Source organism: Oryctolagus cuniculus, chromosome 4 (assembly GCF_051225735.1).
Source record: "Oryctolagus cuniculus isolate XC-2025 breed Fujian yellow rabbit chromosome 4, ASM5122573v1, whole genome shotgun sequence".
NCBI lineage: Eukaryota > Metazoa > Chordata > Mammalia > Lagomorpha > Leporidae > Oryctolagus > Oryctolagus cuniculus.
Genome location: NC_142870.1, coordinates 173,448,294 through 173,465,385, shown reverse-complemented (window position 1 = coordinate 173,465,385; position 17,092 = coordinate 173,448,294). Strand labels below are relative to the sequence as shown.

Here is a 17,092-nt window from a genome sequence, read left to right as displayed (position 1 = left end):
CCTAGCTGATTGGATAGATCTCTCCTTACTCCTAGGCTCACTGAACAGATGAAGATTTTAACAGGATTGATTGGCCTCAGACGAGTCTCTGATTTGGAACACCACTGGGAACAAGAGCACGTTTCTTTTTTTCATATTTTTTTGAAGATTTATTTATTTATTTGAAAGAAGGAGAGAGAGAGAGAGAGAGAGAGAGAGAGAGAGAGAGAGGTCTTCCATCTGCTGGTTCACTCACTAGATGGCTGCAGTGCCGGAGCTGCAGTGATCCGAAGCCAGGAGCCAGGAGCCAGGAGCCAGGAGCCAGGAGCCAGAAGCTTCCTCCAGGTCTCCCATGCAGGTGCAGGGGCGCAAGCACCTGGGCCATCTTCCACTGCTTTCCCAGGCCATAGCAGAGAGCTGGATGGGAAGTGGAGCAGCCAGGTCTCGAACCAGCACCCATTTGGGATGCTGGTGCTTCAGGCCAGGGCATTAACCCTTTGCTCCACAGCGCCAGCCCCAAGAACATATTTCTTTAAATCTGTTTTTTCTGTGTGTGTGTGTGTGTGTGTGTGTGTGTTTTAAACTGAAGCAGTAACCAAATCCAAATTTAGGATTCAGAAAGCTTTAAAAAAAAAAGAAAAAAGAATGTTTTTAAGTGTTGGGCACCATAAAGCATATTATGACTAATCATGTGTCTCTTGGAGGTATTTTATTTTGCTTGTTCCTTGATGTTTCAGACAGATTGATTCAACAATATGGAGGGTGGAATAGAGAGGGATTGAAGTCAGAATTAGGAAACTTGAAGTACTCCAGAATAGAGTGTTCAAGACCATTTGGAAGAGGGGTAGTCTGTTGGAATGAAAACAGAACCATGGATTCAGAGGATATTGGAAAGAATGAGTTGGTGAGGAAGTAGGCAGTTCTGAGATCTTGGGTTTGGACAAACTTTCCATTTCTGGAGGCTGGAACATAAGGAAGCAAAGTCTGTCCTCTGGGGAAGATGGGCCGGCAGTCCAGGCAGTTAGAAATGGAGGCTTTGATACTGGCAGAGAAATCCGAGCTCGAGAGTTGTTCTCATTGGCTGACAGTAGAAACTGTGGAGTAAGCACATGAATGGAAAGGGTGTGTGCAGCAAATGGAAAAGGTATGTTTATATTTGGAGTAAGAGAAGCAGAATAATACCATTCACAGTAAAGAGACAATCTATACTAAGTTGAAAATCCTGGCCGCTAACTGTCTCCTCCGCCCGACTCCTGCCGCACTCGCCTCTCAGCTCCTGCGCCCGCCGGTGTACAATGGCAACCCCTAAGGAGAAACTCGCTGCACCAGTCCCTAACAATGAGGTCACTGTAATGGGTGTCGGAAGTCGGAATGGCGTGTGCTATTAGCATTCTGGGAAAGTCTCTGGCTGATGAGCTTGCTCTTGTGGACGTCCTGGAAGATAAACTCAAAGGAGGGATGATGGATCCGCAGCACAGGAGCTTGTTTCTCCACCTAAAATTGTGGCCGATAAGGACTAGTCCATGACAGCCAATTCTGAGGTCGTGGTGGTGACCGCAGGAGTCCAACAGCAGAGGGTCATCTCAACCTGGTGCAGAGAAATGTGAGTGTCTTCAAGTTCACTGTTCCCCAGATTGTCACAGTCCCGACTGCATCATCGTGGTTTCCGACCCAGTGACATTCTTACATACGTGACCTGGGAACTAAGTGGGCTGCCCAAGCACCGTGTGATCAGAAGTGGGTGCAACCTGAATTCTGCTAGGTTTTGCTATCTCATGGCTGAAAAACTTGGCATTCATCCCAGCAGCTACCATGGATGGATTTTGGGAGAACACGGCGACTCAAATGTGGCTGCCTGGAGTGGACTGAATGTGGCAGGTGTCTCTTTCCAGGAACTGAATCCAGAGATGGGAACTAGAGATAGTGAAATCCAGAGATAGTGAAAACTAGAAGGAGGTACACAAGATGCTGGTGGAAAGTGCCTGTGAAGTCATCAAGCTAAAAAGGTACACCAACTGGACTGTTGGATTAGTGTGGCTGATCTCATTGAATCCATGCTGAAAAATCTCTCCAGGATTCACCCAGTGTCCACAACGGTGAAGGGCATTGAGAACAAAGTCTCCCGAGCCTTCCGTGCATCCTCAGTGCCCGGGGATGAACCAGTGTCATCAACCAGAAGCTGGAGGACGGCGAGGCTGCCCAGCTCAGGAAAAGTGCAGACACCTTGCGGGACATTCGGAAGGACCCGAGAGACCCGTGACTCCCGAGTGCCAGGTGTAGAAACTCAAACTCGGATGTGATCAGTCCTGAGCCCACAGCTGTCATCCATGTGTGTGGGGCACAGTCTGCTTTTCCTCTTCCTTACTAGGCGAATTTCGGGCTCATACTCCAAGCACAGCCTGGCTTAATGCTTGCAAAAATGAGTTCTTGAACAAACAAAATTAACCATTGTAATTAAAAAAAAATAAAAGAAAATCCTGGGATAATTCCTCCAAAAGGAATTGTCCTTTTGGATCTGGCTTACTTCATTTGGTATAAAGTTTTAAGGTACATTCATGTAACATTTATCAAAATTCCCTTTTTAAGGCGGAATAATATTCTGTAGTATATATATGTGTGTGTATATATATACATATGCATACATATATATACATATACATGTATATACATATATATACATATTATATATGCACACACATATATACACACATATATATCCATACACACACACACTACTGTTTGTTTATTCATCCATTGATTGTTTCTGCATTTTGGCTATTTGATCTTTGCTTTCATTTCTTTTTTTTCCCCAAAGATTTATTTATTCATGTGAAAGGCAGAGACACAGAGATCTTCCATCTGCTGATTGCTCCCTGCATGGCTGCAACAACAGCTGTGGCTGGGCCTGCCTGAAGCCAAGAGGCAGGAGCTTCCTCTGAGTCTCCCACGTGGTTGCCCTTGGGCCACCTTCCCATGCTTTCCCAGGCGCATTAGCAGAGAGTGGGACTGGAAGTGAAACAGCCATAGGTGAAGACTTAACCTACTGTGCCACAGCTCTGGCCCTGTCATTTCTTTTGTTTTTATGTAAAATAAATAAGTGGAATTGGAATTATTTATCAAATAGTAATTATACGTTTAGTTTTTTAACTTCATTTTGAATTTGGTATTTCTGGTCCTTTATTTTTATGTCCCATATATTTTGTGTGTGTGAGGTGTATGGTAAAATAAATCCACAGCTCTTTTCATGTGACTGTTCTCTGTTGAAAATGGTGTGTTACTACCTAGAGGTGTGCTTGTTTGCCTATACTTGTCTTTTTAAAAATGCTGCAAGATAAGTGTGGGTTAGAATCAGCATCAGCTTCTTACTTACTTCCTACTATCAGTATTGCTTCAGGTATCTGGTAGTGATGTATAGAAAGAACCAGAAAGAATAATTTTAAGTCTCGTTCACTGCTTTTAAAAGGTTTGATTTGGTAGCTTTTTTTCCTTGTTATGTCCAAGAGAGGTAACGTGATTGGATAAAGTCGGATATGTAGCAAATGGAACCAACCATGTGTGTCTCTGAAGCTCATATTCTTTTCTGTTTTCTTCTCTTTTATTGTGAAAGAAGCCTTATTAAAGAATAGATTGCAATTATTTATAATTTTTCTATTTTTGTAAAAAAAAGTCCTATTTTAGTAGAAATTGTGTGGAATTGGCCATAGACAGATTCTAGAGAGATGAAGTTGGCATTTTTTTTTTTTTTTGGACAGTCAGAGTGGACAGAGACAGAGAGAAAGGTCTTCCTTTTCCGTTGGTTCACCCCCCAATGGCCGCTGATCCGAAGCCAGGAGCCAGGTGCTTCTTCTGGTCTCCCATGCGAGTGGAGGGCCCAAGCACTTGGGCCATCCTCCACTGCACTCCCAGGCCACAGCAGAGAGCTGGACAGGAAGAGGAGCGACCAGGACAGAATCTGGCACCCTGACCAGGACTAGAACCTGGTGTGCCGGCGCCGCAGGCAGAGGATTAGCCTATTGAGCCGTGGTGCCAGCCGAAGTTGGCATTTTTTAAGGATTTCTTTATTTATTTGAAAGTTAGAGTTAGAGAGGCAGAGGCAGAGAGAGAGAGAGGTCTTCCATCTGTTGGTTAACACCCCAAATGGGTGCAATGGCTGTAGCTGGGCCAATCCGAAGCCAGGAGCCTGGAACTTCTTCTGGTCCCCCATATAGGTGCAGGGCCCAAGGACTTGGGCCATTTTCCACTGCTTTCTCAGGTGCATTAGCAGAGAGCTGGTTTGGAAGTGGAGCAGCCGGGAGTGGAATTGGCACTTATATGGGATGTCAGTACTGCAGGCGGAGGCTTTATCCACTGCGCCACAGCACCGACCCCAGGAATTGGTATTTTGAGATAAATTTCTAAGGGAGGCTATAGTTATAAAGCTAATCACTTGATTGTCTCTCCCTCTCTTTGTGTTACTCTGTCTTTCAAATAAATAAATAAATCTATCTTGAAAAGGGGGAAAAGGGCAGGCATTGTGACAGCGGTCCAAGCCACCTCTTGGGACACTAGCATCCTGTATTAGAGCACTGGTTTGAGTCCCAGCTACTCTGCTTCTGATCCAGCTCTCTCATGTGCATGAGAAGGCAGCAGATGCTGGATCAAGTTATTGGGTCTGTGCCACTTGCTTGGGAGATCTGGATGGAGTTTTGGCCTCCCTGCTTTGGCCTGTCCCAGCCCCGTCTGTTGTGGGCACTTGGAGGAGTGAGCCAGCAGATGGAACATCTCTGTCTCCTCTCTCTTTCACTCTGCCTTTCAAGTAAATCAATAAGTAAATCTTTTTAAGAAGATGATATACATAGAAATGAAAATTCCTACTTATTGCTATAGTTTTTTTTAACAATTTATTTGGGAGGCAGAGACAGACAGGCATGTAGGCAGAGGCCTCCCATCTACTGGTTCATTCTCCAGATTCTGACAGCAGCTGGGCCAGGCCGAAGTTGGGAGCTGAGGCTCAGTCTGGGTCTTCCACGCGGGCGGTGTGGACTCGGGTACTTTGAGTCATCACCTGCTGCCTGCCGGAGTGTGTGTTAGCAGAAAGTGGAACCACTGGGACCACTCTGGGGCTTGAGCTCAGGCACTCCAGAGTGGGCTGTGGGCATCCCAAGCTGTGTCTTAACTGCTACCCCAGTGCTCTTCCTGCTCAACTTCCTTAAGTTTAAAAGCTTTGAAAGTTGTGGCCGGCGCCACGGCTCACTAGGCTAATCCTCTGCCTTGCGGCGCTGGCACACCGGGTTCTAGTCCCGGTCGGGGCGCCGGATTCTGTCCCGGTTGCCCCTCTTCCAGGCCAGCCCTCTGCTGTGGCCAGGGAGTGCAGCGGAGGATGGCCCAGGTGCTTGGGCCCTGCACCCCATGGGAGACCAGGATAAGTACCTGGCTCCTGCCATCGGATCAGCGCAGTGCGCCGGCCATTGGAGGGTGAACCAACAGCAAAGGAAGACCTTTCTCTCTGTCTCTCTCTCTCTCACTGTCCACTCTGCCTGTCAAAAATAATAATAATAATAATAATAAAGAAGAAAGTTGTGATACTTTTTTATTTAAAAAATATTTTTTGCTAGCTCCTGAAACATATTTTAGCCTTGAAGTCTTTTTCTGTAAAGTACAGATGTTAGTTAAAAAAAAAGAAATGTGATGTCCATTCATAGTTAGAGAAGAAGCGACTTCTGTAGTGATCTGAGGACCTGACCTGAATCAGATTTAGGATGTGGTCAGCACAGAGGAAGTTACTGCAAGACCGAAAGCAGAGAGATTTAAGTTTCACGTGGTGCATCGAGTCGTTTCCTTACCTTCTTGATGCTCCAGTTATTTAGCAGATATTGAGGCGCAGAGTTGTGGGGTAACAGAAACATACCGTGTAGTACAGTCGTGACAGAGGAATGGGTATAGTCCCTCTCTGTGAAGGAGGGCATGGGAGAAATCCTCAGAGAACGTAATATTCTGTCGGAATCAAGAGCCCATCATGCTGGTCAAGCCGTCAGTGAAAGAAGCCTAACGTAATGCAGAGGCCTGGCAGAGAGCGGATGGGGTGTGCGTGGTATGGGTGGAACAAGTTCTGGGAAGTAAGATGGGGACCTGGCTGTGCAGAGCCCTGTTTCTGTTTATGTCTCTTCTTTTTGTGCTGTTCTATGAATTTTTTCTTTTTCTTTTTTAAGATTTATTTATTTGAAAGGCAGAGTTTCGGAGAAGCAGAGAGAGAGAGAGAGAGAGAGAAAGAGAAAGGTTTTCCATCTGTTGGTTCGCTTTCCAGATGGCTGAGCGGCCAGAGCTTTGCTGATCCGAAGGCAGGAGCCAAGAGCTTCTTCCGGGTCTCCCACAGGGGTGCAGGGGCCCAAGGACTTGGGCCATCTTTTGCTGCTTTCCCAGTCTATAGCAGAGAGCTGGATCAGAAGTGGAGCAGCCGGGACTAGAACTGACACCCATATAGGATGCTGGCATTGCGGGCAATGGCTTTACCTGCTGCACCACAGCGCTGGCCCCTGGATTTTATTTTCTTAAACTGTAAGACCAGCTGAGTGATGTGATCAGAAATATGTTTTGGTGGGGCAGGCATGTGCTGTGGTGATTTAGTCCCTGCTTGGGACAGCCTCTCCCTGAGTGCTGGGTTCCAGTCTGGCTGTTCTACCTGTGATCCAGTTTCCTGCTGATATGCATCCTGGGAAGCAGCAGTCCCTACTTGGGAAACCCAGGTAGGGTTCTGGGCTCCTGGCTTTGGCCTGGCTCAGCCCTTAACTGTTGTTGGCATTTGGGGAGTGAACCAGCAGATGAAAGATCACCATCTGTGTCTCTGTCTCTCAAATTAAATGAAAATTGGGAAATAGAAAAGCATTTTGAAAGACTGGTTTGTCAATTATATAACCATGTGGAATATAAACTATTGTGAAGATTCTAGAGGTACGTAGATGGATTTGGAAGCACTTGCCGTTGTTCAAGTGAGAAATGAAGAATTCCTGTTGTATGATTCCATTTATATGAGACAGAAAGTAGATTAGTGGTTATCAGGAGAAGGGGAAGGGGTCTTGGGAATTGACTGCAATACATATGAGATTTATTTTGGTGATGATGAAAATGTTCTAGAATAGATAGTAGTGATGGTTGTGCATCTTTGTGGATGTACTAAAAATCACGGAATTGTGGAATTGTTTACTTTTAAATGGTGGATTTGATGGCATGTGAATTGCATCTCAATTTGTAAAGAGAGAGGAAGGAACTGAGGGAGGGAGGGAAAAGCAGACAGGACAGTGATTATAAAGGGAGCCCAGATGGATTTGAGAGAGACTCTGTGGTTGAGAACTAACTCTTCGGAGACTGAATATTGAGGTGTCCAGAATGAAATAGTGACTGGTGCTTTCGTTTCTAGTCTGTGTGAATTGATAGGGAATGCAATGCTGAGAAAAAGGCAGACTTGGAGACATTTAATGAACTGAGTGACATGTGTCGAATGTATAATCAAGGTGAACAGTGAAAGTGATGGCCCAGGTTTGGGGAGGGATTCTGGGACTAGAGAAAGAAACGAGGGTATAGAATTTGAAGGAACAGGCAAAATTACTGATGGATGACGTCTCCTTATTGGAAAGAATGTCCCGTTTTCTCCTCATCCTCAGTTTGATGTGGAAGTGTTTTGTTGTTGTTTTATGAACCTGAGTTTTATTTTACTTTCCAGGCAGAGGCAAGACTTGCAGCAAAACGGGCTGCTCGGGCCGAAGCGAGAGATATTCGCATGAGAGAACTGGAACGACAGCAGAAAGAGGTAATTAGGTGGTATGATCCTGTTTTCATGCTTGTTCTCAACAATCAGTACATGACTAGTTTATTTCTGATATGCGTCTGGTGCCCTCTGCAACACTGAGCATAGTGTAATTTTTATGTGTTTTAGTGAGCCACTCTATTTCAACAGACTAAATGTGATATTTGTTTTAAATGACAACAAAACCTCTGTAGTTCTTATGTACATTGTTAAAAATTTTCATGGTATTTTAAGTGCTTTTAAAGGGTGCTTAGGGATGACAGACTTACTCAGTATAGCCCTGTTTAGTCCTGTAATTTGGATTAATTATGAGACTTGTGTAGTAAGACATTGTGAAGTGATTCAACCTTTAAATTTTGAAGTATATTTAATATTGGAGGAAAGTATTCATTTAAGACAGTGGGAAAATCAGTCAAAACTGTAAAGCTGATTAGCATCCAATTTTGTGTCCCCTCCCCCCTGCCTGCGGAGTTAATTCTCTGTAAAAGTATTTGCTGTATATTTCAGGTACTGTGCTAGGTAGTGGAATATCAGCCAAAGTAAGATAAAACAGAAAGAAAGAAGACCTGGTTTCTGGTGAATCTAGAAAGAAAAAGGGAACTATGACAGAAAGTCCTAGTAATAATATTTTTTGAAGTTCAATTTTAAAAAGCCAGTATTATCTAAAGGGTTAAAAACCACTAGAAAGATTACTAGATAGTGATTGCATTACATACTTTGTCAGTGGGAAAATTATGGTTGATTTTATTTTCTTCTCATGCTTTTCTATAGTTTACAAATTTTAATATGCTTTTAATATCAGAAAAAATAAGAACAAATAGCATATAGAAATTAGGCAGATTAAAATGAAACAAATACTCTTTTTACCTTTTCCTTCTGACATTGACTTTGCCCTAAAAAATTTCATGTAAATATTTTTGATATTGAATTAGTATGAAGGGAAAGAAAGTATTAAATACCCTCTTTTGATGTTGATAAAGATCTATATGTATTCTGTTATCATCACAACTCAAGAAAAAATTGGTATGTTGCTAATTTTTTTTAAAACCTCATATAGTTTCAAAAACTGAATGTAATTCATGGCTTGAAATGGAAATGTGGCAATGCTTTGTCGTTTTTTATACTCCTAAAATTATATGAAATAATAAGCAGAGGGGACTTATCAAATATAATTCTGTTTATGGGCCTCTACAGAACCATGTACCTCATTATTGCACATATTTAGTAATTTTCTATATTTTGAATTCTAAGTTTGAGTCAGCTATCAGTGTTCTTTGGGAAAATGTGTATGGCTAAGGCTTTGTGGAGACTCTAGCGTGTTGGAAGCATTTTATTAATGACACTTCTGCATTTCTAGCACTCTCATCACTCCTTTGATCGGAAATGGGGGCAGATTCATAAGTGGCTGGTAGGCCAGGATTGCCTGTCTTGCATGTTGTGATCAGTTGCTAAAATAATGCAGTCTTGAAGTAAAACATTGACTAATAGTTTGCACAGTAGGAGTGTTTGGCCTGTGTCAGTCTGAAAAGGTCACAGAGTGTCTTGTTTGTCTCATCTGTAAATACATACTTGGAGTCCAACCAACCATTTTCTTTTGTGGTCAATAGCTTCACCTTTATCTCATGAATGACCTGATCAAGAAAGATTAAGTGAATGAATGTGTCTTTCCTTTTATAGATTTGTTCTTTTCTCTCTGAAATTCCTCCCTCTTTTTTAAATATGAGGTCTATAAGGTGTTCGCTGAGAGATGAACCAAGTCATTTAAAAAAAAAAAACAGATTTATTTATTAATTTGAAAGGCAGAGTTACAGTGAGACAGAGGCAGTGAGAGAGAGATCTTCCATCTGCTGGTTCACTCCCCAAATTGCTGCAACGCCTGGAGTTGAAAAGATCCGAAGCCAGGAGCCAGGAGCCTCTTCTGTGTCTTCCACATGGGTGTAGGGGCCCAAGTACTTGCCCATCTTCCACTGCTTTCCCAGGCAATAGCAGAGAGCAGCCTGGATCTTGAACCAGCACGCATATGGGATGCCGGCACTGCAGGCGACAGCTTTACCTGTTATGCCACAGAGCTGGCCCCCAAGTCATATTTTCATCTCTGAAAATTATTTTCTTCAACTCTCTCAGTTCACTGTCAGTTCCTCTACCACCACTACCAAATTTTTTAGCTACAAGAAAGTTGCAGACTGGTAGAATGTTATTGAGTCATTCCTCAATTTGAACTTTTTTCAAGATTGGTACAGTTCCCAAACTTATTATGGGAGTTCTTAAGTTGGTGTGTGACTAGGCTTGGGAGGTAGGGTATGAGCCTTAAAATCTCATGCAAACTTCGTATGCTTTTATGGGAAATGCTAATGGGTATTTTTTATCATCAGATTCTCCAAGATGAATGTGATTCCTAAAGGGTTGGGAACCACTGTCTAATTGTTGCTAACCAAGCAACTTTCATAAGCAAGTCTCTTTTGTAGCATCATTTTAAGGTGCAATCAGAATTAAAATATTCATATCAGTTATCATTGTGAGATCATTTTAGGAAAGAGAGAAAAAGAGATGTTTTGTTACTTAAAAATAAGTGACCCCTCATGTATGTGTTTGTTATCTCAATGTAGAATCTGTTCTTTTTTAGTAACTAAAGCTAACCTAATTAATCTTATTTAATGTGTCTTGTGCATGTAACTGGGTTACTGTTGTTGATGATGTATTAAGAATGTTTTTGTGTGAATGAAAGAAATTACTTAGCAAATTTCTATGGAAATATTAATTTATTTGTTCTTTTAATTATTGTAATTCTAAAATTAGATTGCCTAAGATTTTAAATTTTATTTGTTTATTTATTTGAGAAGCAGAGGAAGAAAGAGAAGGCTCCCATTCACTGGTTTGGTCACTGAATTCCTACAGTGGTTAGAGCTGGGCCACACTGAAGATGAGGTGGGAGCTCACTCCAGGTCCCCCTCATGAGTGGTGGGACCCAATACTTGAGCCATTTCTTGCTGACTCCCAAGTTGTTGATTAGAAAGAAGTTAGGATTGGGATGGCGCTAGCTCTTGAACTCAGGTACGCTGAAATGGCATGTGGCATTCCAACTGAAAACTTAACCCCTGGGCCAAATGCCTGTTCCTGCCTAGGATTTTAGTTTAAGGGTAGACCAAGAAACACGAGTTACAAGGAAATGGATACGTTGAACAAAGACCACGCAGGTAAGCAGGTGTGTGTGTGACAGGTACGCAGTTTAGGCTGCTGGGTTTGCAGGGCAGGAAAGCAGTTTACATTAGAGGCTTCAGATGCCAGTAGTGACTAACGCAGGTCCTGATTGATAGGCAGGACTTGGACATGCAGAGAAAGCGGGGGTTGACTTCAGTTATGAGGATGAGGGCTTTAAACCTTTTCTGCAGCTGCCTTTTTTTCCCCTTTCAAATGGATTCTTTTTCTAACTTACTTTTGTTTCTCTGGCTGCTTTGTCTGAGGGCCCATAGCAGCAGTTGGCATGTGATAGTCACTACATAAAATATAAATGACTAATAAGTTTATAGTAAAATATGGATACACACAATAGGACTATTACTAGTCCCTGATCTTACTTTTGTGTGTGAAGTGGGTTTTTGGGATGTGACGAAGGAATGCAAGTGCATGGAACTCAGGAATGGAGCTCACTTGGAGTGTGTACTGTATGCCAGCACTGTGCTGGGGCTTTCATGTGGATTTCATTTCACATTATAAGACAGGCTTCTGTCTTCGTTGGGTAGGTAAGAAGACAAGGGATTGGTGAAGTAAGTGGCTTGCTTGGTCATGGACAGAGCCAGAACTTGAAGTTATAGCAGGGTACCCCAGCTGCTGGTGGGTCAGGAAGTGAAACAAACGAGAACAGAATTGCCCAAGTCTTCCTGGGGCTCCTCTGCCTTGGCCAGCATTCCATGAACCTAATGATCCTGGTTTTAAATGGGGTATCTGAATGAGTAGCATATTGATGTGTGTCTCAGAGCACATGCGTGTGTGGAAGAGTGAATGCAGTTTCTCCAGCCCCAATTTAGTAAATATTTGTTGGCAGAGATGACGACTAGGTGTATTCGTAGGGTTTTGGTTTTCTTTGTTCTTTCTTTTTTAAAGATTTATTTAGTGTTCACTTTGGCAGCACATATACTGAAAATTGGAAGATTGATTTGTTTATTTGAAAGAGTTACAGAGAAAGAGAGGTCTTCCATCCTCTGGTTCACTTCCCAAATGGCCACAATGGCTGGGGCTGGACTAGGCTGAAGCCAGGAGCCAGGAGCTTCTTCACAGTCTCCCACGTGGGTGGCAGGCGCCCACACACTTGGGCCATCTTCTGCTGCTTTTCCCAGGCCAGTGCCAGGGAGCTGGATCAGAGTGGAGCAGCTGGCACTCAAACCAGTGTCCGCATGGGTTGTTGGCGTCAAAGGCAGCAGCTTCACCTGCTCTTGCCACAGTGGTGACTCCTGTGGTTTCCTTTTACTAAAACACTTCATCCTCACTTCAGTGAACTTTCATAAAGAGAGTATATTCCATTAAATAAATATATCAAAATGTAATTTTCTAGAAAGTTTGAAGCAAATACACATCTATTTTTTAAAGCTTTATCCTGTTCATTCAGTTTTTTTAAAAGATTCATTTATATATTTATTTATCTGAAAGGCAGAGTTAGAGAGACAGGAGGGGCGTTAGAGAGAGATCTTTGATCTGCTAGTTCACGCCCCAAATGGCTGCAACAGCCAGGGCTGGGCCAGATCAAAGCCAGGAACCTTGAACTTCTTCCAGGTCTCGTACTTGGGTGTAAGGGCCCAAGCAGTTGGGCCATTTTCCACTGCTTTCCCAAGTGCGTTAGTTGGGAGCTAGATCAGAATTGCAGCAGCCAAGTCTCAAACGGGTCTCCATGTGGATGCCAGCCTCGCAGGTGGAGGCTTACCCTGCTGTGCCACATGCTGGTCCTTCATTCAGTCTTGGGTTCTGTAGTACTGTTAAGGTCTCTCAGGATAATGACAGTGTATTTTTTTTTTTAGATTTATTTTATTTATTTGAAAGAGTTAGAGAGAGAGGTAGAGACAGAGAGAGAGGTCTTCCATCTGCTGATTCACTCTCCAGATGGCCGCAATGGCCAGAGCTGCACCGATCCGAAGCCAGGAGCCAGGAGCCTCCTCCAGATCTCCCACATGGGTGCAGGGGCCCAAGGACTTGGGCCATCTTCTCTTGTTATCCCAGGCCACAACAGAGAGCTAGATCGGAAGAATAGTTGGGATAGAACCAGTGCCCATATGGGATGCCAGCGCTTCAGGCCAGGCCTTTAACCCCTGCTGCGTCACAGTGCCTGCCCAACAGTGTATTGTTTCCCTGACCATGGAAGAGAGTTATACTCTGCCTTGTCATTGGTACCTAACTGTCGCTCCTCCTCTTCGTGGAGGAACGACACAGGACCCTGCGCTGTTCTTTCGTCTGCTCGGCCCTCCCCGGGTTTGCTGCTGGTTCTTCCCGGGTTGGCTACTGTCCCTTCCACCTCCGTGGAAGGGCGGTTCCCCCTGGCCACTTTCCCCACTTCTGCAGGGGAGCGGCACTCCGCCGGCCGGCTCTCTCGGGGGCTGCACAGGTATTCCCTCAGATGTTCCCCTTAGATGTTCCTGGTGCATGCTGTCTCTCTCCTCCTTTATAGTCCTCCTCTGCCAATCCCAACTCGGCTGCCCACACGCCGAGTATGCTGCTCTCCTCCAATCAGGAGCAAGTCCTACAGTTTATTGGCTGAACTGGAGGCAGCTGTGTAGAAGCTGTTTTCTTCTCTCCCAGCGCCATATTGTGGGAGAGCAGATGCATAGAACAAGTCTTAATTCCAGTAACTCAGTCTAGTCCGAGTTGCTCCCCACAGATCCCCCTTTCTTTTTATTTTTTGGCGTTGATACGCGCCTGTCTTCGGTGTCCCGCGGCACACACTCTGCTCTACTTGCTAGAGTTGCCACAGGTTCTTACAAGTCCTATCAATCAGGCATACCGAATCCGGGTCCTCTCTTCGCCATGTTGTGAGGAGGTTTTTAGGCGCTGATGCGTGCCTGTGTTCGGTGACCTGCAGCTCATACTCTGGTCGAGCCGCCTGCTGGTGCTTACCGCCTTGCTAATCAGGCAGACCGAATCCAAGCCTTCTCATTGCCATATTGTGGGGAGGCCTATTGGTGTTGATTTGTGCCTATCTTCGGTGACCTGCAGCTCATACTCTGGTCGAGCTGCCTGCTGGTGCTTACCGCCTTACTAATCAGGCAGACCGAATCCAAGCCCTCTCATTGCGGTATTGTGGGGAAACTATTGATGTTAATAACGTGCCTGTCTTTGGTGACCTGCGGCGCATAAGCTGCTAGCCGCCCGCAGGTGCTCATCGCCTCACTAATCAGGCAGACCGAATCCAAGCTCTCTCATTGCCATGTTGATGGGAGGCCTTATTTTTCTGTTTCTCTATCTCCGGGCATTCCTACCTCTCCCATTTTACTTCTATCTACCAGCATTCCTAACTCTCTCATTTTACTTCTAAACTTCTGTTTCTCCTATCCCTGCGGCCTCCCGGCGCCCGCCCCGAGGCTGCTTCTCGGCACCCGCCCCGCGGCGGCTTCCCGGCTCTGAGCCGCTTCAGCCCGCGCCTCTCTCATCTGCGCGGCTCAGCTTTGCGCGCACACTCCGCGGTCTCGCACTAGCCCAGCGTTCCCTATCTACTTGTGCCCCGCACGCTCTCTCTGCGCATGGCAGCCTCCACGAGTCACACAGCGTAGCTTACGTCTCCGCCACTAGCATTCAATCTAAGTTCCCCGGGCTAACCTGGCGAATTCAACCCAGCTCACGTCTCCGCCCCACGATTTGGCTTCCCGTCCTTTGCTCCCCGGGCTAATCAGACGGATCCCAACCTGGCTTACGTTTCCGCTTCTGGTTTTAACTTTTCGCCCCCTATTCCCGGGCTAACTTGAGAATCCCAAAGTGGCTTTCGTCTCCGCCTTGGCCTGCCCCCCGCGGCTTCAATTTCCCTAACATTTTTCTCTACCCGGTATGTTTCCCCAAGCTTTCTTCCAACAATATTCCTCCCTCATTTCTCCTGGCTTCTCCCCACAGTCCGTATCCAAGTCTGTTTGTTCTAGCTTTCACTTTCGCTTTCAACCTTAGAGATTTCTCCCAGCTTCCCCCCGTAGTCCGTATCTGAGTCTATGCCTAGGCTTTCAATAGCTTCTTCCGGCACCTTTTTCGTCCGGCTTTTCCCTAGGCTGTTTGCTAGTCTCTCTCTCCGGTAATTTCCACTTCTTCCCGTTTCTTCCCTCTTAAGTTTCATATCCGTCCTAGGTTTCCTATCCGAGTCACGGCACCATTATGTCGCTCCCCGTCTTCGTGGAGGAGCGGCACTAAGCCCTGCCTAGGCTTCCTATCCGAGTCACGGCACCATTATGTCGCTCCCCCTCTTCGTGGAGGAACGACACAGGACCCTGCACTGTTCTTTCGTCTGCTCGGCCCTCCCCGGGTTTGCTGCTGGTTCTTCCCGGGTTGGCTACTGTCCCTTCCACCTCCGTGGAAGGGCGGTTCCCCCTGGCCACTTTCCCCACTTCCGCAGGGGAGCGGCACTCCTCCGGCCGGCTCTCTCGGGGGCTGCACAGGTATTCCCTCAGATGATCCCCTTAGATGTTCCTGGTGCATGCTGTCTCTCTCCTCCTTTATAGTCCTCCTCTGCCAATCCCAACTCGGCTGCCCACACGCCGAATACGCTGCTCTCCTCCAATCAGGAGCAAGTCCTACAGTTTATTGGCTGAACTGGAGGCAGCTGTGTAGAAGCTGTTTTCTTCTCTCCCAGCGCCATATTGTGGGAGAGCAGATGCATAGAACAAGTCTTAATTCCAGTAACTCAGTCTAGTCTGAGTTGCTCCCCACACCTAACAGTGCAATTTGCTGTAATCTTTTCTATTTGGATATTGGTGCTACTATTTCATGAAAAGCCACTGGCAATATAAATGTAACTCTAGAAATACCTGGGAAATGAAGCATTTTTTTTCCAGAGAAGGAAGAGTCTTGGAATGAAAACCCAAATACTTTGTCATTTTGTTTTTCCCTCTGTAATTGGTGGAAATTTCACTACTGTAGGATGGTTATCTTCGTGGTCTGATGAGTCAGAAAATCTGAATGCTTGTCCCACCATGATCTTATGGATTCTGACTTAGTTCTTTTGTGCTTTAGATTTGTTTACTCTAAAATGAAGGAAGAAGTTAGTCTACATGATTTAAAAGATTCTACTAGCTCTTTTTAAGTATATACTTTATTTGAAAGGCAGAGTTAATATATAGAGATGGAGAGAGAGATTTTCTATCCACTGGTTCACTTCCCAAATGGCTGCAGTGGCTGTGTCTGGACCAGGCCAAAGTCAGGAGCCTGGAATTCCCTCCTGATCTCCCATGTGGATGACAAGGGCCCAAGCACTCAGGGCGTCTTCTGCTCCTTTCCTAGGTGGTTAACAGGGAGTTGAATCAGATGTAGTGTGGCTGGGACTCATATCTGCACTTATATGGGATATGTGGGATGCTGGCATCCCGGGTGGGAGCTTAACCAACCACAGTGTTGGCCTCCTCTACTAGCTTTTATATATATATATATATGTATATGTATATATGTATATATACATATATTTATTTATTAAATATTTATTTATTTATAGAGTTACAGAGAGGCAGAGAGAGAGAGAGAGAGAGAGAGAGAGAGATCTACCTACCATCCACTGGTTTATTCCACAAAAGGCTGCAGCGACCGGAGCTGGGCTAAGCCAAAGCCAGGACCCAGGAGCTTCTCCAGGGTCTCCCACACAGATGCAGGGGACCAAACACTTGGGCCATCTTCTGCGGCTTTCCCAGGCCACAGCAGAGAGCTGACTGGGAGTGGAGCAGCCGGGTCTTGAACCGAAGCCATATGGGATGCTGGCACTGCAGGTGGCGGCTTTACCTGCTATTCCATGGTGCCCGGCTCTCTACTAGCTCTTAAAGACAATTCTAGAGTTATTACTGAGGCTTTTTTTTTTTTTTTTTTTTTTTTTTTTTTTGCCAGGCAGAGTTAGACAGTGAGAGAGAGAGAGAGTTATAGACAGTGAGAGAGAGACAGAGAGAAAGGTCTTCCTTCCGTTGGTTCACTCCCCTAATGGCTGCTATGGCTGGCACTGCGCTGATCCAAAGCCAGGAGCCGGGTACTTCTTCCTGGTCTCCCATGTGGGTGCAGGGACCCAAGCACTTGGGCCATCCTCCACTGCCCTCCCAGGCCACAGCAGAGAGCTGGACTGGAAGAGGAGCAACTGGGACTAGTACCTGGCGCCCCAACTGGGACTAGAACCCG

At 45.3% G+C, this 17,092-nt stretch overlaps 1 protein-coding gene and 1 pseudogene across 50 annotated transcripts in view; both read left to right on the top strand.

Moving 5' to 3' along the window:
- LRRFIP2 (LRR binding FLII interacting protein 2) overlaps window positions 1-17,092 on the top strand; it is a 138,374-nt gene that overhangs the window by 42,911 nt on the left and 78,371 nt on the right. For 30 of the 50 annotated variants that reach the window (XR_016232942.1, XR_011388280.2, XR_011388279.2 and 27 more), the window contains exons 3-4: window positions 7,676-7,762; window positions 9,117-9,167. Coding sequence is in view for 47 of the 50 variants with exons in the window: in XM_089331329.1 (XP_089187455.1) it covers window positions 7,676-7,762; window positions 9,117-9,167 (138 nt within the window). In the remaining 3 variants the exon portion in view is untranslated. The remainder of the gene's footprint in view (window positions 1-7,675; window positions 7,763-9,116; window positions 9,168-17,092) is intronic. The other 20 variants (XM_070072998.2, XM_070072996.2, XM_070072994.2 and 17 more) reach the window with 1 other exon arrangement.
- Window positions 1,142-2,420, top strand: LOC103350381 (L-lactate dehydrogenase B chain-like; annotated as a pseudogene).